Source organism: Oculina patagonica, chromosome 4 (assembly GCF_052425735.1).
Source record: "Oculina patagonica isolate OP01 chromosome 4, crgOcupat, whole genome shotgun sequence".
NCBI classification, from domain to species: Eukaryota; Metazoa; Cnidaria; class Anthozoa; order Scleractinia; family Oculinidae; genus Oculina; species Oculina patagonica.
The window spans coordinates 64,166,515-64,186,440 of record NC_135761.1 but is presented as its reverse complement, the minus strand read 5'-3'; the positions used below and the strand labels follow the sequence as shown (position 1 = coordinate 64,186,440).

General features: G+C 39.4%; 1 protein-coding gene across 3 annotated transcripts in view; it reads right to left on the bottom strand.

The window, feature by feature from the left end:
• The window catches only part of LOC144651094 (voltage-dependent L-type calcium channel subunit alpha-1D-like), a 40,790-nt gene that overhangs the window by 1,549 nt on the left and 19,315 nt on the right, over window positions 1-19,926 (bottom strand). For 2 of the 3 annotated variants that reach the window (XM_078510973.1, XM_078510972.1), the window contains 31 exons: window positions 18,669-18,778; window positions 18,132-18,263; window positions 17,483-17,555; window positions 16,890-17,013; window positions 16,314-16,572; window positions 15,899-15,932; window positions 15,689-15,809; window positions 14,805-14,934; window positions 14,428-14,557; window positions 14,186-14,245; window positions 13,384-13,490; window positions 13,017-13,122; window positions 12,516-12,623; window positions 12,366-12,418; window positions 11,527-11,587; window positions 11,022-11,122; window positions 10,289-10,490; window positions 9,750-9,914; window positions 9,111-9,218; window positions 8,220-8,300; window positions 7,710-7,847; window positions 6,944-7,009; window positions 6,540-6,637; window positions 6,056-6,200; window positions 5,427-5,554; window positions 4,829-4,925; window positions 4,095-4,299; window positions 3,513-3,616; window positions 3,004-3,152; window positions 2,297-2,441; window positions 1,669-1,800 (listed from right to left, as the gene is read on the bottom strand). In XM_078510973.1, the coding sequence (XP_078367099.1) occupies window positions 1,669-1,800; window positions 2,297-2,441; window positions 3,004-3,152; window positions 3,513-3,616; window positions 4,095-4,299; window positions 4,829-4,925; window positions 5,427-5,554; window positions 6,056-6,200; window positions 6,540-6,637; window positions 6,944-7,009; window positions 7,710-7,847; window positions 8,220-8,300; window positions 9,111-9,218; window positions 9,750-9,914; window positions 10,289-10,490; window positions 11,022-11,122; window positions 11,527-11,587; window positions 12,366-12,418; window positions 12,516-12,623; window positions 13,017-13,122; window positions 13,384-13,490; window positions 14,186-14,245; window positions 14,428-14,557; window positions 14,805-14,934; window positions 15,689-15,809; window positions 15,899-15,932; window positions 16,314-16,572; window positions 16,890-17,013; window positions 17,483-17,555; window positions 18,132-18,263; window positions 18,669-18,778 (3,672 nt within the window). Of the gene's footprint in view, window positions 1-764; window positions 808-1,668; window positions 1,801-2,296; window positions 2,442-3,003; window positions 3,153-3,512; window positions 3,617-4,094; window positions 4,300-4,828; window positions 4,926-5,426; window positions 5,555-6,055; window positions 6,201-6,539; window positions 6,638-6,943; window positions 7,010-7,709; window positions 7,848-8,219; window positions 8,301-9,110; window positions 9,219-9,749; window positions 9,915-10,288; window positions 10,491-11,021; window positions 11,123-11,526; window positions 11,588-12,365; window positions 12,419-12,515; window positions 12,624-13,016; window positions 13,123-13,383; window positions 13,491-14,185; window positions 14,246-14,427; window positions 14,558-14,804; window positions 14,935-15,688; window positions 15,810-15,898; window positions 15,933-16,313; window positions 16,573-16,889; window positions 17,014-17,482; window positions 17,556-18,131; window positions 18,264-18,668; window positions 18,779-19,926 lie in introns of all 3 variants that reach the window. The other variant, XM_078510974.1, reaches the window with a different exon arrangement.

Sequence of the window (19,926 nt, the reverse complement as noted above, 5' to 3'; positions counted from 1 at the left end):
GTATTACTTTGCTTTCAAAAGTGGCTCAACATGTTAAACTGGGTCAGATGGGGCGTCACTACTTGCAATATAAAGGAGTGCATAAAATGAACCGAGGCCATGCTCCATGCAGAAACAGAAACAGAAACTCACGGAAAACCGATCTGTTTTTAAGCTATATTGCTTGCAAATGATTGGAACTTCACAGACTCTTCTCCTAAAAGTTTCTATTTTATTAGTTAGAAGCAAATTGTTAACTTTTAATTGCGATACATTTAAAACTAGTATTCCAGAAATAATATCTAATTACCGTATTTCCTCGATCGAAAAAGGTCCAGGTCCTGATTTCAAATTCTACGTTTCCCTAATATTCCACCTCCATGCTCATGTTTTGTGGAGAGAAGACTCTCACTGCATTTTAGGGGCGTTTATAAGAGGGGGGGGGGGAGGGGATTGATTGAGAAAATACGGCATTTTTAAAACACTTCTATAATGAACACTGAAATGATAATGATGATAATTTGGACAATTTTCCTTTATTACTGTGGCAACCATTTTTATTTTGTAAAGGCTCGGCTTAATTGTTACTTTGAGTTCATTAAATTGAGTCAGTTTTAGTGCAGATGTTAGTAAGATAACAGACTGATCAGAAGTTACTCTCTCAAAATGCTTGCTTTGCGAAAAAGTGACATTACTAATCCTACACTGTCGATCGGCCAGTAAGTTATTGCCATTGGACTGACTAGCAGGTCAAATAAATGTCAGTATTAGTTCAAACGACTAACCGTTAGGAAGCATGCACTCCATTTCAATCGTCTCTCCTTTTGGCTGAAAAGTATGGTTCAAATGAGAAAAAGATTCTTTGTTATTGTTATTGAGCCGGCTCTTTACTCCTATACCTATTTTTCTATGATTTTTTTTTTAAAAATTCCAATTCACTGCATGTTTTGCTCATATAACGTAAAGAGTGTCAGACGTAGCCAAAATATTTTGTATTCACCCGAGGTTAGTTCAAGGCCGTCGACGTTCATTTCTTCAAAAGAGAGGAAATTTAATGTTGAGTGATAATGCCAGCCTAATTAATAGTTAATAGTTAATTTGCAGTTAGGATATCAAGTCACAAAACAGCCTTAGTAGTTATGTTGTTGTGTATCCCTTATTTATATTTATTTAATAATTACTGCCCCTTATGTTATGACCTGAAAGTTACTTATTATTTTAAACTGAAACAACACATTTATAGTATAGAATAATACATTTATAGTAGAATAATAGGTAGAATGCGTTGGAAAGCGGAAATGAGTTTCGAGTTTACAGGAGAGAATAATAAGACACTTAAAACAGTAATATAATTCCGTCCCCTTCTCACTGCAACTTAGACTTTTGGATCAATCTTGCTTTAGTTATGTCTACTTACAACAACAACGACAACAACAACAACAGTGAGCTTGATGTTTGTTTGTCTCCCAGAAAATTTAGATAATAGTTAAGAAGCACTCTCGTGCACGTGGCGAATGTGCTAAGACACTAATAAGAAATTAGCCAAGCCGACAATGAAATGAGCCTGTCGCTCTCAAGTTTGTCCATCTCCATCCTCACTCGTTTTCTATGAAGTCTAGAAATCATGCGAAAATGACAGTGCCCCCTTAAACATTGTAGCTTAAGAGTTCAACAGTGAAGCCACCTTACCACTGGGTTTTTGAAGCTGAGCTTTGATGGTTTCCTTTTAAGTTTAGGACATGCGCCGTCTGCATGGTCCTCGTCTTCTGTGTCTGTGCTAATAATAGTTGGGTTGATATCGGTAAGGTCCATAGGAGCCTCCTGTACCATAACGAAACACAATCAATTTCGATTACTTAAGGCTGGTTTTTATATAATCGCCCCGATCGTTTCTATCGTCTTTGTCATTTAAAAATGTTTTCTTGCGATTAAGGCAATTATTTGAGAAAATTACACAGACGATCGCTACCGTCTGCGGCGATTGGGTCAATCACTTGGATCGTCCGTGTTCTATCTTTCTAGCTTTACTATCCCTTCCGAAGAAGGGATAGTAAAAAAAAATAGAGAAATAGGAGGCCACGAGTTTTGCTCTTTCATTGAAGGCTGCCATTGTGTTGGATCTATAAGGCTAAAATGATTGTTTTTCGTATTTCTTCGCTGATACCAGGCGATCAGGGCGATCATATGAGAACCCCCGATCGCTTCCATTCGCTTCGATCGCCTACGATCGTCTCAGTAGTTGCAAACGATCGATGCGATAGAAACGATCGGTGCGATCATATGAAAACCAACCTTTAATTCATCAACATCCACTTACCTTGAAATGAACAGACTTGTTGGTCCCTCTTATGTCTTCATCTTCACTGTAACTGTCTGATCGACCAAATGGTCTTCTACTGAAGAACTTTAGCGAGCGATGCATCCGCCGCTTGGAATTTAACACTTCCTGTTTTTCTTTACTTCTGTACAATTGGAACGAAAACAGAAATTAATGCACGACTTCATCTTATGTATTAGGGCTTGAACTACAAGATCGAACTATGTTTGGGCAATCGAAAAGCGAATCAGTGTAACATCTTAATTACAGTTCAGGTAACAGAGCCGCATGATTGAACTTGATTGGAACCATTTGCAAATATATTTAATTGATTTTTTTATATCTCTTTTTAGCAGGAAGCGACTTTTAATGAATGGGCGTAGTTTCTATTTTTATAATAATATTTGATCATCAAAAGTCATCCAGAGTAGCGTAAACTGTTGGCGTTTAAGCGTTTTCGAAACTAAAAAACTGACACAAGCCTAAGCAATAAGATAGGTCATATAACTTTCACTCGTTTGAACGCTGGGCAAGAAAAAAGATGTAAGATCTTAGCTTTAATCACCACGAAAAAGAAATAGTGTATTTTAATTTTAAGTCCTACGTTTTATAGATGAGCCTCTGGCTCGGACATTGAGGGAGACCTCGTCCCACGTATGGACATTAAAATTGTATTGTATTGTATTATATTGTATGACACAACTCACATTGATGGAAGAGATGTTAATGTTTTTGATCGTCTTCTTGTTGCTGTTAAATAATCGGGTGAAGCCCTAATTTCAGCTTCTTCGTCGTCAGAGTTCGAGTTACCACTTCGTAGAGCTCCGACGAGCCGACGAAATAACGAAGGCCTCCTCTGCAAAACAATTGTTTTAGAACTGAGAGAATATTTTATTTTTATTTTTTGTTCCTGACTTTTTCTCTTTACAGGTCATTCCATTGTGAACAGGCAATTGGCTGAGAATATTTATAAAGTCTGCGCTCACAATTTTTGTTTTGTTCGATATGTTTGGCTGAAAACTAGAAATACCCCCAAACAAACAAACAAACAAACAAACAAACAAACAAGAAAAAGAAATAATCCTAACACTTTCACTGTTCCATTTCATTGCCGCCTTATAAATTTACTCCAACAAGCAAATTGACTTCGATGTTGCAAAAGGATCTGTATCCGGCGATACCATCAGCATTATTTTAAAAGGATGAATGTTCGTACCTTCTTCTTTTTCTCAAGGCGCTTCTTTTTCATGTGTTTGTAGTTTTCAAAAATCAGTTTGGCACAGTAGATCTTGCCGATGGTCATTTGTTGAGAACTCAAGACTGCAATAAAACGAAATACATCGAAACACGTCACACGGTGTAACACTTATTGGTTTAAACAGCCTGGAAGTGGACACGCATCTTAATGCCTACTCCGAGAAAAAACTAAGCACCCAGTTGTGATCAGAGAAGTCGCGATGCAAAAGATGAATGCTTTTGACGTAAGCTACCGTGAGAACATCCGGGGAATGCGTGAATTCTTGGGCGAGTTGATCAAATAAGATTGGATCCGATGTTACTTTCTAATATCTAATGTTGATCTCAAACTGAGTACATCACGTGACCAAATTGATGTCCCACGCGTACGCCCATTGGTTATAAAACTCGTTCGGCGTTCTCCAACCAATCAGGGCGTTAATAAGTATTTCTTTACGAGGAGCAAGATTCTATATCCTCAGAGCATGCGGTCGAAAAATCTGTTCGGCATCGAAATCAACTGAAGAAATTACATCGGTGTACAATGTCAGCGTGTTCTTACCTGACTGAAGAGGAATCATTTTTTCCAATATCTTCTTGGACGTTTTTGGCCACAGTATTTTAATCGTTCTTCTGAGTTCACTGTCGGCGTATGCTGGGTCCCCTGTGCTAAATATCCCGAGAGCTGTTCTGATAAGCGCGAACAAGGTGGAAGTAAATAAGACCGTGTTGTCACCCATTATTGGCATGTTCATCTTTATCAAGCGCTGTAAAAGGAAAAACAAAACGAAAATCGTTATAAAACAATCAATGGAAACGTTCATTCCTGCCTTTGCATTGGTAGAATGTTGGGACGTGAATCGAGAAAAGCGAACAACAACAACAACCAACAACAAAAACTGTACAGCAAGCAAAACAAAGACAAAAACATTAGTATTAACATACATTTTAGACAGGGGTTCTGTCCTATCAGTTAAATTTCCGCGATATCTTCTCAGATTTAGAGAGTAACTTTTTTCATCCTCTCAATAACTTGAAATAAAAGATTAGCAGAAGAACTGACTGTCTAAATTTGAGAAAATGACGAAGGAAAAAGAGGACAGTCACCACCCCTGCCGGTATAATTTCTGAATGACTAAAAGGTTCTCTACAGTGTCTTTACAAAGGCAAACAGCAATTCTGATTGGGGATCATTGTTTCTACATTCTTGGATATTTTTCAGGATTTACTAATTACCATGACTAAAGGACGCAAAGTTGACATCATATTGTACAACTCGTATAACAAATAAAATACCTTATAAGCGATAAACTTTGGGCATTTTCTTCCAAACCCCACCGGGGGAGACATGTCACACATCAAGCGGTACACCTCTGTATGCGGAATCCGTCCTCTGAAAAGATAAAAGATTTTGGGCCAAATCACATCACTTACTTATTATATTGTCAACTTGGATATAATAATGATAATGATAATGATAATGCATTAATATAGCGCATTTTCCATATGTGTATGTTCAAATGCGCTTTACACATACTGTAATTTAAGATACAATTGTTAAGGCCAGACCACAACAAGACCACAATAAGATCAAGCGCCAGTGCTGAACAGCTCACGTTTCGAGTGACAGCCCCTTCTAAGAAAACGGGTAAGGGTTTGTGGGTTAACGATTGATTATGTAAGCAATACACCAAGTATTTCTTTGGGAAAGCTGTAAAAATGAAATAGCCGGACCGGAGGAAATGACCAAGCCGTTGAGGAAATGACCAAGAGGTATTCCATAACCATCCAAAGTAGAATGAAAGTTATGGTTTTTTTATATGCTTAGGAAGGTTCTAGGCGCCTTTTGTGTCGATTTCATAGATTTCTCAAATAAAGTCATTGCTGTTCTTACGTGGCGCCTGGGTCATACTCGGACCAGACCCTCACGAACTCATCAAGATGATGGGGACCAAGAATGGACTCGTCTCGAGTTAGATATTCAAAGTTGTCCATAATAACAGCAACAAATAGATTCAACATCTGAAAGAAAAAAAGTATATCATTAATGTAACACAAGGCCTTAATTAATGTTAAAATAAATTCAAGAAGTTTGCAAATATTTCACCAGTTCACTGCTTCCGAAAAATGACAAAGAATTAACAAAAGAAACATGTTGGCTAAACAAACTGTCTACAGTAAACTGTTGGAATTTAGGAGCCATTTAAGTTCTGTTGTCAATAGCCCGGGATTGACTTGTTACTGGCTATGTAAAATAACTATTATGAAAACACTGAGTCAAACCAGTCAGTTATTTCCCCACCGCACCTCCCTAATCAGAAGTAGGTCAACACGTGAAAAGAAATCACAAACGTTGCTCAATCCCAAGTAGAAAATCACACGTAAAACGCACGTAAAACAAAAGCAAACGCAGACATTTACTTCGACGTGTTGCCACTGAGTTCACACTGAGCAGCCGCTTTGCGTGCGCCTTGTGCTGCCACTGTGGCTGGACATGTGTAAACGGCTCTTAAGAGTACTTACCAAGAATGTGCAAAAGAAGTAAAAAGTACAGAAGTAGATGATGGAAGCGACGGTGCTGCCACAGGTCTTCTTTTCATCAGAGTCACACTTGGCGTCGTCAAAACAATCCAACATGATTTTATGCCAGTTCTCGCCTGTAGAGGCTCTGTAGAAGAAGGATTAATAACAAAGTTTAAACGAAATTGTCTGAGTTCTGTATGAGGATGTGTTTTCACTGGTTTATTACATAAGGGCGGAAATATTTTTAACCAATTAGAAAATAACACGAGCGGCGTCAGGTTGACGAAATGGCGATATGCAACAGCCCCGAGGACAGTCGCGGGTTAAGGAAAAATTTTAGTGGGATTTGTTACATCCACCAAGAGGAGACCCTCAATCCTTACTCAAAGATAAAACTGAGTAACAGCAGCAGTTATTGGGGCAGGAATGATCGTAGGTCCTTCTATTTTTATTAATACTGTCGAGAAATAAGTAAGTTATCTACCTGAAAAGGACTTGAAGTGCCATGAAGAAATTACGGAAATTGTTATGATGGTTTATTTGTCTGCTCCAGTCTTCACTGAGACGAATCCTGCCAAACAACTAAAAAGACAATGCCCTGATTAGGTAGTTTGCTCTTGTGTGTGATGTGCGTTGACGGCGACGTTTGACGGTTGCGCTTCATGATGTTCAGTTCGTGGCTCTCTCTCGCGCGCCCTCCATTGGGGCGCGTGGGGGGGTTCATTCGCTTTCATGTCCGTGCTTGTGATGTTCCGGCCACTCTCCTTCGGCTAGTGGGGTTGTGAGGAAAATAGATAGGTAGCTGCGAGTAACATCGATATCCACACGCTGTATTATTTTATTTCTGTATTATTTAACGTCGGGGATCAGTTAGTATTCGTATCTCACCTGCATTCCGATGACAGCGTAGACGAAGAATAACATACCAAGTAAAATGACAACATAAGGCAGAGCCTGTAAACAGATTGACACATTCATTTAATTGAAATAACCAGCAAGCGGCAAATATAGCGGTAGATTTACAATATGGGTAGCATTCTATTAAGAAGTGTCTTCTTGGGATCGGACTTCTCCACATTCTATCGCCTCCGCCTATGAATGACAGCAGACGACATAGCGATAAATGTAGGAGACTTAACAGGTGCAAATGAGTTGTAGCCCTTATTAAATAGATTTAGCCAAGCCTAAAAGCGGAGCTCCCAATTTACTGACCAATAATAGAAAAAATATAGCACGGTTTTTTTTTTTCTTTTCCAAATTTATTTTAAAATTTTTTTTTTTTTTCCAAAAAAAAAAATATTCCTATTATATTTTTATCCCATCTATAGGCCGCCGCCACCCTGCCCGGGGCCCGGGGCAATCCCCCCCGGCGGATCCCCACCCGAGGCGTGATCCCGAACCCAAAGCTGTGATCCCTGATCCCATATACCTGGTTACACCTTGATATGCCCGCGATCCAATGTAAACCATTATTTGGTCAGCGGTAAACTTCTAAAAAACATTCGACCTCGATGAGTTCTATATGCGAGCCCGCGATATGGTCATGTGATACTGGTCAGCGGATACCTTGTTTTAACTCGAAGGCCTCTAGCTATCTTAATGTTTCATCTTGTTTTTTCCTCACCCAAATCCATAACAGCAAAACAACCCTTACTTTGAAAGATTGTAAGAATGTCCACAGGAGGATTCTTATGGTGTAACCCTGTCTGAGTAATTTGACCAGCCTAGCAGCTCGGAAGAGTCGGAAAAAACTCGGGTCTATTTGAAGGGTGTCGCTGGCCTTGTTGGTCGACTAATGAGATATGAAACATTTTATTATACAAACAGTTCTGGAATAGCTTTTTGCGTTATTCTGTTAATTGCAAACTATCTATTCCAAAGTACGAAAGAGTTAAAGTGTTTAAAAAAATAAATAAAATAAATAAACAACGAAGGAAAGAACGAACGAACGACTCACTGACTGACTGGCTGACTGACTGAATCGAATAGATGAATGAATGAATGAATAAGATAAGATAAGATAAGAAACTTTATTTAAGTGTCAAAGCCTTATAGCCGGAAAATAAAACCATACTAATTAGGGGACATGAATGATGAATGAATGAATGAATGAATGTATGAATATATATAAAAAAAGCTTTTATAAACATAGATATTTACTTACGCTTAATTCCAGGATTACGCCGACTAAAGTAGTGATCACAATGATAAAGTCAAACACATTCCAGAAATCACGGAAGTAATTCTGAAAAGAAAAACAACTTCTGATATTGGAGAGTGGGAGGGATAGGTGGTCCTTAAATTCATTTTAGGGGGAAGTTTGTTACTGAAAATCTAAAAAAATATCCTACTATTATTTTTTTCTTGGATCACGCGATAAGTTTATGAAGAAAGCTAATATTGCAATTGCTGACGAGCTCCCTCAAATCTGTCCGGGTCTTTTCTGTCTCTGTCCCGCTCGTGTTGCCGGTCCGTTGTCGTCCCCCGCTCTTCTCTTCTCCCCTCGTGTTCCCGTGTCCTGTGTTCCTCGCCGTTTCGTGCGCGGTCGTCGTCCCCCGGGGCGGGTCGGGGTCGCTGGCGCGGCCTGGGTCTCCTCCCCTGGCGGGCCGGCCGGGCGGCGCCCCTCGCGTCGGTCGGTCCTTCGCGCGCGCGCTCCCCCTTCTCCCCGCCACGGTTCGGCGGTCGTTCCTCGTCGCGTCGCTGCTGTGCCCCCGCCCTCCCCTCTTCCGGGGTCCCTCCTCTCCCCTCCGTGTGCGGTCCCCCCCGGCCCTCCTCCCCTTCCGGGGGCTGCTCCTCCGCGTCCTCCCTCTGGCCGCTCCGCCCCTTCGCTCTCCCGTCCTCCTCCCCCTCCCCTCCTTCTCGCCGCCTCGTCTCTCCCGCTCCGGGCTCGGCCGTCAGTGATATAGGTTTGATATAGGAAGACTTTTCTTGTTCTTAACTTGAGATCAATGATATAAATCAATCATTTACGATGAAAACGACTGACGTTTTGAGGGTTAGCCCTTTGTCGGGGAGTGACAGTAAAGACAAAGAGAGCTGATTAAATTTTACCAACCTGTCTAAATGCTATCAGCTTCAGAATGGCTTCTGACAGGAATACGAAAGTGAAAGCGGTGTTTAAATTAATGAGGACCCTCTCATACTCAGGCGAGGCGTCGTCGTACTATAGAGAAATGAATATGTTAACACGTCAAGCCTAGCAATGATTGGAAACTTCTTTCTCCTAACAATATCAATACAAGTCAGACGGGCAGGGGAATAAATCAACTGTTCACTTAGTAGAAATGTTTCAATCTGTGCAAATGAATTTCTCCAAACAAGAACCTCAAGAAATGCATGTGAAGACATGTGTAGTTGATAAATAAGCCTGAAGAGCTTGAACTAAAAGTAAGCCTAACTTAGCATGGGCATGATTATATGCGCTGCTAAAACTTCAGCTGGACCTCCAAACATCAGTTCATCTGACGTATTTGTTAAAAAATAGAAAATTTTGGAAGTTGTATCGGTTAAAAACTAAACATGTGTAAGCATAATTGAAACGCAATGCAATGTTTAATTGACGGGAATTGAAGAAAATACAGAAAAATGCATAATGACAAACGAATCAGGTAAATAAGGCGCACGTCAATCACTAGTATCAGCAACCTTATAAAATAATAAAACTACATTTGATTGTTGATTTTGAGTTTCTTACCGAGACCATAAGAACTATAGCGTTGAGGACAATGGTGGCCATGATAAAGATTTCAAATGGTTTGGAGTCGACAACTTTCCACACTTTATAAACGCACGTGTTTTTATTCTCCGGCATGTACCGCTGTCTAGGTTTGGCTGTCATCGCGAACTGAATGCAGTCTCGCTGGAATATGTAATAAATATCATCACAGTTAGATAGTTCGGCGCATTTCCCTCATCGGAGTAAAGGCCATAAATCAGGTAAGTCACAATTAGATCTTCGTTATATGTTACGCTTAATATGGAATTTTTAAGCTAGCAACTGTACAGATAGCCGGCGTTGCAGACGACACCGGGGTTTTGTTCGTTCCTCTGCAACGCAGGCTATTTTACAGACCACTCCAAGTAAATATGTCATTTGTGGTACCTACAGAACCTACAATTTTACGTATTTTAAACGAAGTCAAAAATGACGAATGACTACAAGTTACGCTACTAAATGGAAGAAACTTCCGTGACACTATCGGAATTCTAGGCTTGGTAAGTGAGCATGAATACCTGATTTCTATCGAGTTCACATCCATCCATTTCTTTCTCTCCTTGCTCTTGAAAAGTAACAATAATCAGAGCTACGAACATGTTTAGAAAGAAGAAAGAAAACACAACAACGAAACAGACATAGTACAAAGACATTTGGATCTGGTTGTCTCTGATTGGCCCTTGATCCTCTGTGGTCGCGTCAACAGTGTGATACATGCCTCTGCAGGAAAAAAAAAAAAAAAAAATTTTACTCTGAAGTCAAACGTACACCTGCCAGATGATGTAAAATACCTCAAGAATGAGCTATGGACAGACCAGTGGCCCCACGTATGAAGAGAAGCAACAGACAGCTATTTCGTTTCTTTGTAGTTGACTTTATTTTAAGTCAGCTCTTCCCTTATTTCCTGCTACACCCAGCAAATGGAACTTTTGTCAGTTTTGCGAAAATACCCAGTGGCAAGTTAGCATGTCTGACATAAGGCTTTCTTTGTAACGGTAAAGACTTTCTTTCTTGCTCGGATATAAAAATTTCTGAAAGTCGCATTATATACAAATGGTTATGACCATTTCAGACAGTGTCGAGTGAACGCAGTAATCGTAAAAAGGATGAAACCACACAAAACCTTCTTAAATCCTGCAATTGGAAGGTTACTATTTTGTTATTTGGTATTCATTCATGCGCCACAGTTTATTTTTATTGACATGGTCAAGTGACAAGGTGCAGCATTGTTTCTTAAGTTACACAACTTACTGAGGCCACCCCTCCCCAGTAGATGAGGAAAACAAGGCCAGCATGGCGTGAGGTACGTTGTCAAAGTTAAACTTGTGTTTCTGCCACAATCTCGGTAAAACCTGCAAGTATAAAAACATTACAGCTTGACATTAGATAGGGACAAATTCAAGGAAGAGACAGGAATGGTCCTCTTCGAAACACAGTCAAAATCCTAAAAAAAAAGCGAAGGCCCAGGAGTAGAAATCTACATCAACGTCCCTCCTCTCCAAGCGGACGGCACACTTATCATCTTCAAACTTAATCAGTATAATAGTGTAATAGTGTGTACTGGGTAAATTTCACGGAATTTTACGGAAATTATTGTCCACTACATACCATATACAAAGCAAGCTATTGTTTTTTTTGATTTATTATAATCTGCCACTTGGTGTCAGACATGTCATTTCACATTTCTTGATTAGTATTTTGTATCGGACGATAATTCAATAAATTGTTTAACATACTTGTTGATTTAATACGATACCTCAAAGTTATCCAGGCTTATTTTATTATTGATGGCAACATTGTACTTGAAGTATTCTCCTCTGTAAATAAAACATATGCATCCATGCTTTTAATCATGCACCTACCACTTAATCCAAATACAAAGAGGTGCAGAGCAGAGTGACAAATCAATATTGTTAATGCAAGGTTTTAACATATTAGTTACTAAAATATATGTGACCGGTATTTTTTAAGGGGACGTGGCTACAGTGTCATTGGCATGTGCGCGTGTGGACCGAAGTTATGTTGTGCTCAATAAGATAATTTCGCAAAAGAAAAGGGTGAAAAGGAAAGGGTTAGAACAAACTGTAGAGAATGGTTGAAACAATGTTGCAACAAGACGACTTGTTAAAGATTGAAGCGCAGCCGGGATAAGACATAATAAAAACTTTCACTGACGAAGAGTATAAGCTTTCGGCCGTCGCTCTACAGCCTTCGATGGATAAAAAATGGAGTGCAAAATGAATAAAATAGATACAAAAAAGGCGAGATGAATTAAGAACAAAAGCGAAGTAAAAAAGTGCGCTTTTGTTCTTTTACTTCGCTTTTGTATTTATTTTCATCTCGCCTTTTTTGTATTTATTTTATTCATTTTGCATTCCATTTTTTTATCCGTCGAAGGCTGTAGAGCGACAGCTGAAAGCTCATATTTTTTTAATATTTTAAGTCAGTGAACTTTTTATTATAGTTTTTATAAAGACGACTTGTGATGTTGATTAGAAACTGTTCATGTTATTTTGCACAGCAAAATAAGCCAAGTAAACAAAATCCCTCGTACTACTTTCACTTTCCCTATAATGAATGGAATGTAATACTTACTGGCAAGTTTCATTCGTCATTTTCGAGCGATCTGTACAATACCAAAATTTTCCCTAAGAGTTAAAGAAAATATATTATTACACTTTTAAAATTTCAAGCAAAATGAAAATGTTCCATGAAAGGTACTGAAATACACTTCGAAAATCTTACCTTAAACAACTGTACTCCAACCACAGCAAATATAAAGTAGAACAATAGTGTGATGAGGAGAATGTTGCGTACATTTTTTAAGGAATACATCATGCACTCAAATACAGCCTGAAAAGTATAAACAAATTCATAAGATTACTCAGTTATTTGGCATTCATTTCTCGGCTGTATTATCACTATTATTCAGTTCAATCGACATCTCTTTGTTGCCATTTGATAGCTTGTATAGTATTCTCAGACGACTTATGTTATTTTAGAGCTCAAACACAATCACAATCACAATCTTTATTTAACGTGGTCCGCACGTTAAACACACTATTTTCTTTTTAATTTAAAATTTATCCGCCGCCAAATGAAAACAAACAAGCAAACAAACAGGCAGACAAACAGCAATACTTTTTGAATAAACTCAACACGTACTTTTTTTGAGAAGATTTAAAAACCAATTCTCGTAAGGCTCATGACGTCACAATAAACGAAGACGTTAGGTAGTGAACTAACCTTAAGTTTCTTTGACTTATTGATGGCCTTCAAAGGTCTGAGCACTCGTAAAACACGAAACGATTTGATAGCATCCTTCTGCAAGTTGTCATCATTGTTTCCCATGCTGAAACACACAAACATACAAAAACGTTTATACAAATTAGGTCTTCGTTTCCAAGCTGTCAAGGGAAGGATATTTCGACTGCCTTCATCGATGGGGACCTGCTTAATGGCGTATCCCAATAAGTTTCTTAAAACTTTATTTTATTGCCTATTAGTCAATTGATATAGCACTCTCCTGCTGCCAAGTTTAGATAACCGCCAGACAAACCGGTACAAAATTGATTTTAAATAACAGAGCAATTCAAAGTGCATTTATGCTTACTCTAACAGCAAGGCAGCGATGTTGCTGCCCACAACAAAGGCATCGATGATGTTCCATCCGCTTCTCAAATAAGATCCTTTGTGAAGGATGACACCAAGGTCGATCATCTCCAGAAAACAAAAAGATCTTCAGTTACAATGACATTAGGGACGGACCATTAATTTCTTGGAGGGGGGGGGGATGAAAAATCTTTCCTCTGCAACTTTTTTTTTCAGTTTATGCACCTCTGCAAACATTTTTATAAAATTCTTACTATTTTTTGATATACATATCGTTTTTGCAAACAATTTATTTTGTCTTTCCAGGCCCTGCAAACAATTTTTTTTCAATATTTTTCATCCCCCCCTCCAAAAAAATAATGGTCCGTCCCTTAATTTCAGACAAGGGGTAACTTCCCTCTGCTCTAAATTCTTCTGATGCAAATTGTTGGAATTTTTGTACTTTCCAACGCCAGCTCCCAAATACAGTGGGGAGAAGGGGTAATTCTTTCCATGTGATGGTAGGGAAACTTCCAATGCATGCTCCCTATCAGTTAGCTGTTATCTTCTTCGCCCTTCCCACTACCTCTCTCCCTCCTTTTGGTTATTTCTTTTCACTACTTTTTGCCTGCCAATCTTCCTTTTTAACTTATCATCAGACCCCGGCACCAGACGCTAAACTCGTCCATATATCCTTCGGAAATACATGTTTGGACTGTATACAAAATGCACTTGGGTTGTCTTTAAGAGCTGCACAATAGCAGAGGAAACAAGGAGCCAAATGGAGTTTCAAAGAGAGCGCGCAGTTAAGTATGAACTGTTACCTTCACTAGAACTTCGAGTGCAAATATCCCTGTAATGCCAAAGTCAAAGTACCGGATAACCTAAACAAATTAAAAAACACGGATACAAAGTTACTTGTAAGAAATAAACAATGTGTGGGAAGAACTGGTACCGGACGGCAAAGGGAAAAAGCTGGAATAAAATTGAAATGTCTATCTGCAAACTTGTTTCTTCACTTATCAAAACGTTTAACAGGCTGTTAAGTGAAGGTCACGTAACAAACCTTGTTTCTCGGCGCGTCCGTGTTGACTGGGTCCTCAATTGCTAATAATACACTGCTGATTAAAATGACCACCAAAATGAAGTCATCAAAATATCGAAGATTTACTACCCAGTGACATGCTTGGCGAATTCTACAAAGAATAAAAAAGACATTAAGAAAAAAAAAAGATGAGAAACTTAACACACCTGATTTGCAGTCTGGGTTAGTCTGGTCTTTCTATTCTGGATTCTTTCATTTCTTAATTTACTATGTTACACAGAATGCAACAGACTAAACAACAACCAGAAAGAAAAATATAAAGGTAATCTATACAACATCCGAGAGAAGTCCTTGGGATAAAGCATGAAATAAAACTGACATCGCTAGAGTGCACTTACGGGTTATCGGGACCAAAAATAAACATGGAACTCTTTCTTATGATTGGTACGTTCCTGTGTATGTTACGCCTCCGTATGATCCGTCCCGCGTCACGCAAGCTGAGTAACGTTCTACGAGGTATCGTGTTCTCTGTAAAGGACAAAACAAGTTTCTCTTAGGTCGTGCTCAGTCATTATCTCTGATTGTGATTTTTATTTCTAATAGTGTCAAAAAAGAAAACAGTTTTTAATAAAGTTACTGTCCTGTTTAATTCCCTGAGCCTTGAGATGTGACATTGCCGTTTACATCAAAGTATGGATTTAATATGTTAGGGAGTAGACCAGAGGGGAGAAAGGGTGTAGGGAGAGGAACGCCGCATTCGACTTAGTCCAGCCAAATGAGCCAAACAATTTTTAGCTCCAAATTTTTATTATCCCTACTGATTGATAAGACAATCAGACAACTTTAGCCCCAAGTTGACTATTTTCTTAATCCTCATCCCCTGTCTTCTTGTAAAGTTTTTGATTTTGTATGGAGAAGTTAGATGTTGATAAAATGTTTTGGTTCACGCCAGGACTTAAATCCACGACACATCTCCAACCTGAACAATGTTTCCTCGCTGAACCCACCCTTGAGCTTATTTCATCAACTCCACGGTACGCTGGAGGGTTTCCTCCAAACTCGTGCAGGGAACATTTTCTTACCGACCCCACACAGGAGCATTTTGTTACCGACCCCACCCAGGGGCATTTTGTCACCGACCCCACTCAGGAGTCAGGAGCATTTTCTAACCGATCCCACCTAGGAGCATTTTCTAACCGACCCCCCCCCCCCAGGAGCATTTTGTCACGACCCCACACAGGAGCATTTTCTTACCGACCCCACACAGGAGCATTTTGCTCACCTGCCTCTTCCCCTTCATCCTCTTTGTCGGGGTTCTCTCTCTCTGTGGAATTACCGTTCGACAATTTTCCATTTGTTGCGCATGCTGCCTGAGGAAGTTTACCATCTTGAGAAATCTTCACCTGTTATTAAAGAAGCAAACAAAACAACAAAAATGACTTAGTATAAAATTTTTTTCAGAGAAACTGAAATATTATTAAACCAGTCTCACCCTTAATGCTGACTTTTTGTTCCATCTCGCTCCCCTGAAACAGAAATGTATAAAAATCTGTTATTATAAGGAAAGGGAAGGAAAATGTTGAATCATCAACTAACGTTAGCCTGTTTCAATTCTAGAAAAAGGGATGCACGACAGCGGCCCTAAGCTCCGGCATCAAGCTACTTGAAGTATTGCTATTTTCCCAAGTTAACTAGGAAAGAATGGTAGTATATACTTCTTTAGATTCATCGAAAAACTATACGGTACTATTTAAACACATGAGCAGAAAAACACATTATGTGAACAAGTTGTTACGTACATAAACTTTATTTAAACTCGAATTTAGCTACATAGCTAATGTCTTCGAGACATTAGCTATGTGATCCCAGAACATAATTTGCGAAACAAAGAAACCTGCACTGCAAACCTTGGAGACACGTGATCCAAGGACACTGGCTTCATATTGCGAAATGGATTGTCGTTGTCGTTTTTATGTTGATTAATGTTTTTTATCGCCATGAGAACAGGAATCTGCCGAGCTTTAGCCCACCCATCCCTTCGTTTTTCAAGTCTCTTTCTTCTCATGGCTTCCAGCTGTCGTTGTTCTTCTTTTTCATCCTGCGTCACTGCTTGAGCGTTTGCTAAGTTGTCTACTGCGATAGCTAAAAACACGTTTAGAAGAGTATCTGAGGCACTGTGGTTAAGAACGTTTTAACCATATGAACCGTTTACAAAAAAAATATATTTTTTTAATTAGTTGCAGAGCTCATTTTAGTTATTTGTCTGGTCGATCCATAACTTTAGTTGCCGTAGCATCCGAAATCGCAGCCCATTGCAAGCCGGTCAGCATTTTATTGGGTAACCTCAACAATTCGCAGGTTAGTTTTTTAAATTATTATTACTATTATTAAAACTTCCAACCGTGACATATGCAACCCCACCACGCGATGGTTTGTCAAATAAAGAAAGTTATAGTTAACTTCGTTTAAAAATTAAAGGATACAATTTCCTAGAATTACGAGAGAAACAAAGTACAATGATGATAAGATTCCCCCGATTGTATGAGGGCCTCCTGATGCAACTATCCCATCGTACATCACGGCATTCCAATCTTCCCCCGTCATAATCTGAAATCAGTAAAGAAAGTGAATTAAAAAATGTGAAGTCGGCTTCACAAGTGTTTATTCTAGCAGACACGAATCAGCCGGGAAGCTGACATCATATAATAAGGAGTAAGGACTTTATGTGGGAGGCGCGGTGGCCTAATGGTTCAGTTAGCGCGCTGGACTCCGGATCGAGCGGTCTGGGTTCGAGCTCTGTTGTGTTCTTAGGCAAGACACTTAACTCTTACAGTGCCCCTCTCCACCCAGGTGTATAAATGGGTACCGGCGAATTTACTGCAGGGGGGTAATCCTGCTATGGTCGACTACCATCCCATCCAGGGAGGAGTAGAAATACTCCTAGTCGCCTCATGCTGCTGAAACCGGTATAAGCTCCGGCATGATGGTGCCACTTGGCTCGAACGCAGGCTTTACCTTAGGCTTTACCTTACCTAAGGACTATATTTGAAAGAGGAAAACTGATACTCATACAAACCTGAAAAACTGCCAACATAGCTTTTAAGAAGTTGTCGAAGTTGGTTCGTGGCGCGTCGTGACGCTCGCTAAACCTGCGGATCAATTAATACACTCCGCTTAATTAGCCTGATTTTATTGTAAATATTTAACAAACTTATTATTAAGTTCATTCATTCATGATATCAGTAGATTTTGCTATTGACATACATGCTTGATGTAGCTTTGGTTTGTTCAAAGTGCTCTGACCGTTTCTAACAACATAGACCAAACAGCCTATTTGATGCAAAGCTAAAACCGAGATTTGAGTGACGCGATTTTTTTTCCGCGGTTTGTACCTGCTGTAAAGCTAGATATGATTACTTCAGTTTGGTTTGACTACAGGAATAACGTCTTGGTAGACAGTTTTGTGTGTGGGATCAGACGCTGTACATGTTTGAGTATTTAGTCCTTCTAAGAGCTTGCTAAAAGTGGAGCTTGTATAAATATACAGCGGCACTACACACTAAAATACCTTCTTAAAAAAAGGTTGTGGACAATATGTGTTTATTAACCTACACAAATTGTTATTAGGCGTTAGTGTGGAAACGTAGATCACTGATACAGCGCCTCGCTTTTTTTTTAACCTTTATGAGTATCGCCATATATGTAACCCAGCTTTTTTAACTCACTTTCCTCCGAAGAGCTGCATTCCAAGAAGAGCGAATATGAAGATGAAGAGTAAAAGAAGAAAGATGAGACTGAGGATCGAGCGCATGCTGCTCAGCAGTGACGTCACAAAGTTACGTAATGACGCCCAAAACCTGTAATGTCAAAACCATTGACATAAATTTAATATTTAAAATGGTTTACACGCGATAAATGTGATTAAACTTTTAAAAGATGAAAATTGAATATAAAAGTTGAATATATCATGCGAGCCTGTGCAATGCTTATAAAAAACTTTAAACAGTTGAAGCGTTGCCAGCATTAACTTGTTACCAAAAAAATCGAAGTTTCTTCAACTTCATGCATATAACAATCCTTTCAGCCCCAAATTGACAAAACATTCCTTTCAAAATTGACAAAACTTTGTACATCGTTTTCTTGGCATGCTTGTACACAAGGTGTTTTCTGCAGTGGTTTCTTTTTATTTTCAGTTGTGATTAGGTTAGATTAGGTTATAAAAAAGACTTTCCGACAAACGCAAACGTCTGGTTTATTCTCACCTTGTAAATTTAAAAACTCTTAGAAGACGAAGACTACGAAGAACACTTATACCAAAGCTATAACCAGTGAATGTCTGTACAACTATCTCTATTATGCCTCCAAGAACAACCTGCACAATACAGGAAAAACATTTTAGTCTGGGAGAAAATCAAGTGAAATAAATAAATAAAGAAAATATATGCGTCTATGAATATGCTTTTTATTGTAGGAACCGGACTTGATAATGGCCACAGTCGTAGGGATATGAGGAGCTTTTGAAAAATCTTAAACTTAAAAAATATCAAAAATATATAGAAGAGAGAGCGTGTGACCTTGATGAAATGTGGAAAAGTTGAGAAGAAACTTCCCCCCGACCTTTACCGCAATCCTACCACACTTCTTATAGGAGAGAGAGCGTGTGACCTTGATGAAATGTGGAAAAGTTGAGAAGAAACTTCCCCCCGACCTTTATCGCAATCCTACCACACTTCTTATAGGAGAGAGAGCGTGTGACCTTGATGAAATGTGGAAAAGTTGAGAAGAAACTTCCCCCCGACCTTTATCGCAATCCTACCACACTTCTTATAGGAGAGAGAGCGTGTGACCTTGATGAAATGTGGAAAAGTTGAGAAGAAACTTCCCCCCGACCTTTATCGCAATCCTACCACACTTCTTATAGAAGAGAGAGCGTGTGACCTTGATGAAATGTGGAAAAGTTGAGAAGAAACTTCCCCCCGACCTTTTTCGCAATCCTACCACACTTCTTATAGAAGAGAGAGCGTGTGACCTTGATGAAATGTGGAAAAGTTGAGAAGAAACTTCCCCCCGACCTTTATCGCAATCCTACCACACTTCTTATAGGGGAGAGAGCGTGTGACCTTGATGAAATGTGGAAAAGTTGAGAAGAAACTTCCCCCCGACCTTTATCGCAATCCTACCACACTTCTTATAGGGGAGAGAGCGTGTGACCTTGATGAAATGTGGAAAAGTTGAGAAGAAACTTCCCCCCGACCTTTATCGCAATCCTACCACACTTCTTATAGGGGAGAGAGCGTGTGACCTTGATGAAATGTGGAAAAGTTGAGAAGAAACTTCCCCCCGACCTTTATCGCAATCCTACCACACTTCTTATAGGGGAGAGAGCGTGTGACCTTGATGAAATGTGGAAAAGTTGAGAAGAAACTTCCCCCCGACCTTTATCGCAATCCTACCACACTTCTTATAGGGGAGAGAGCGTGTGACCTTGATGAAATGTGGAAAAGTTGAGAAGAAACTCCC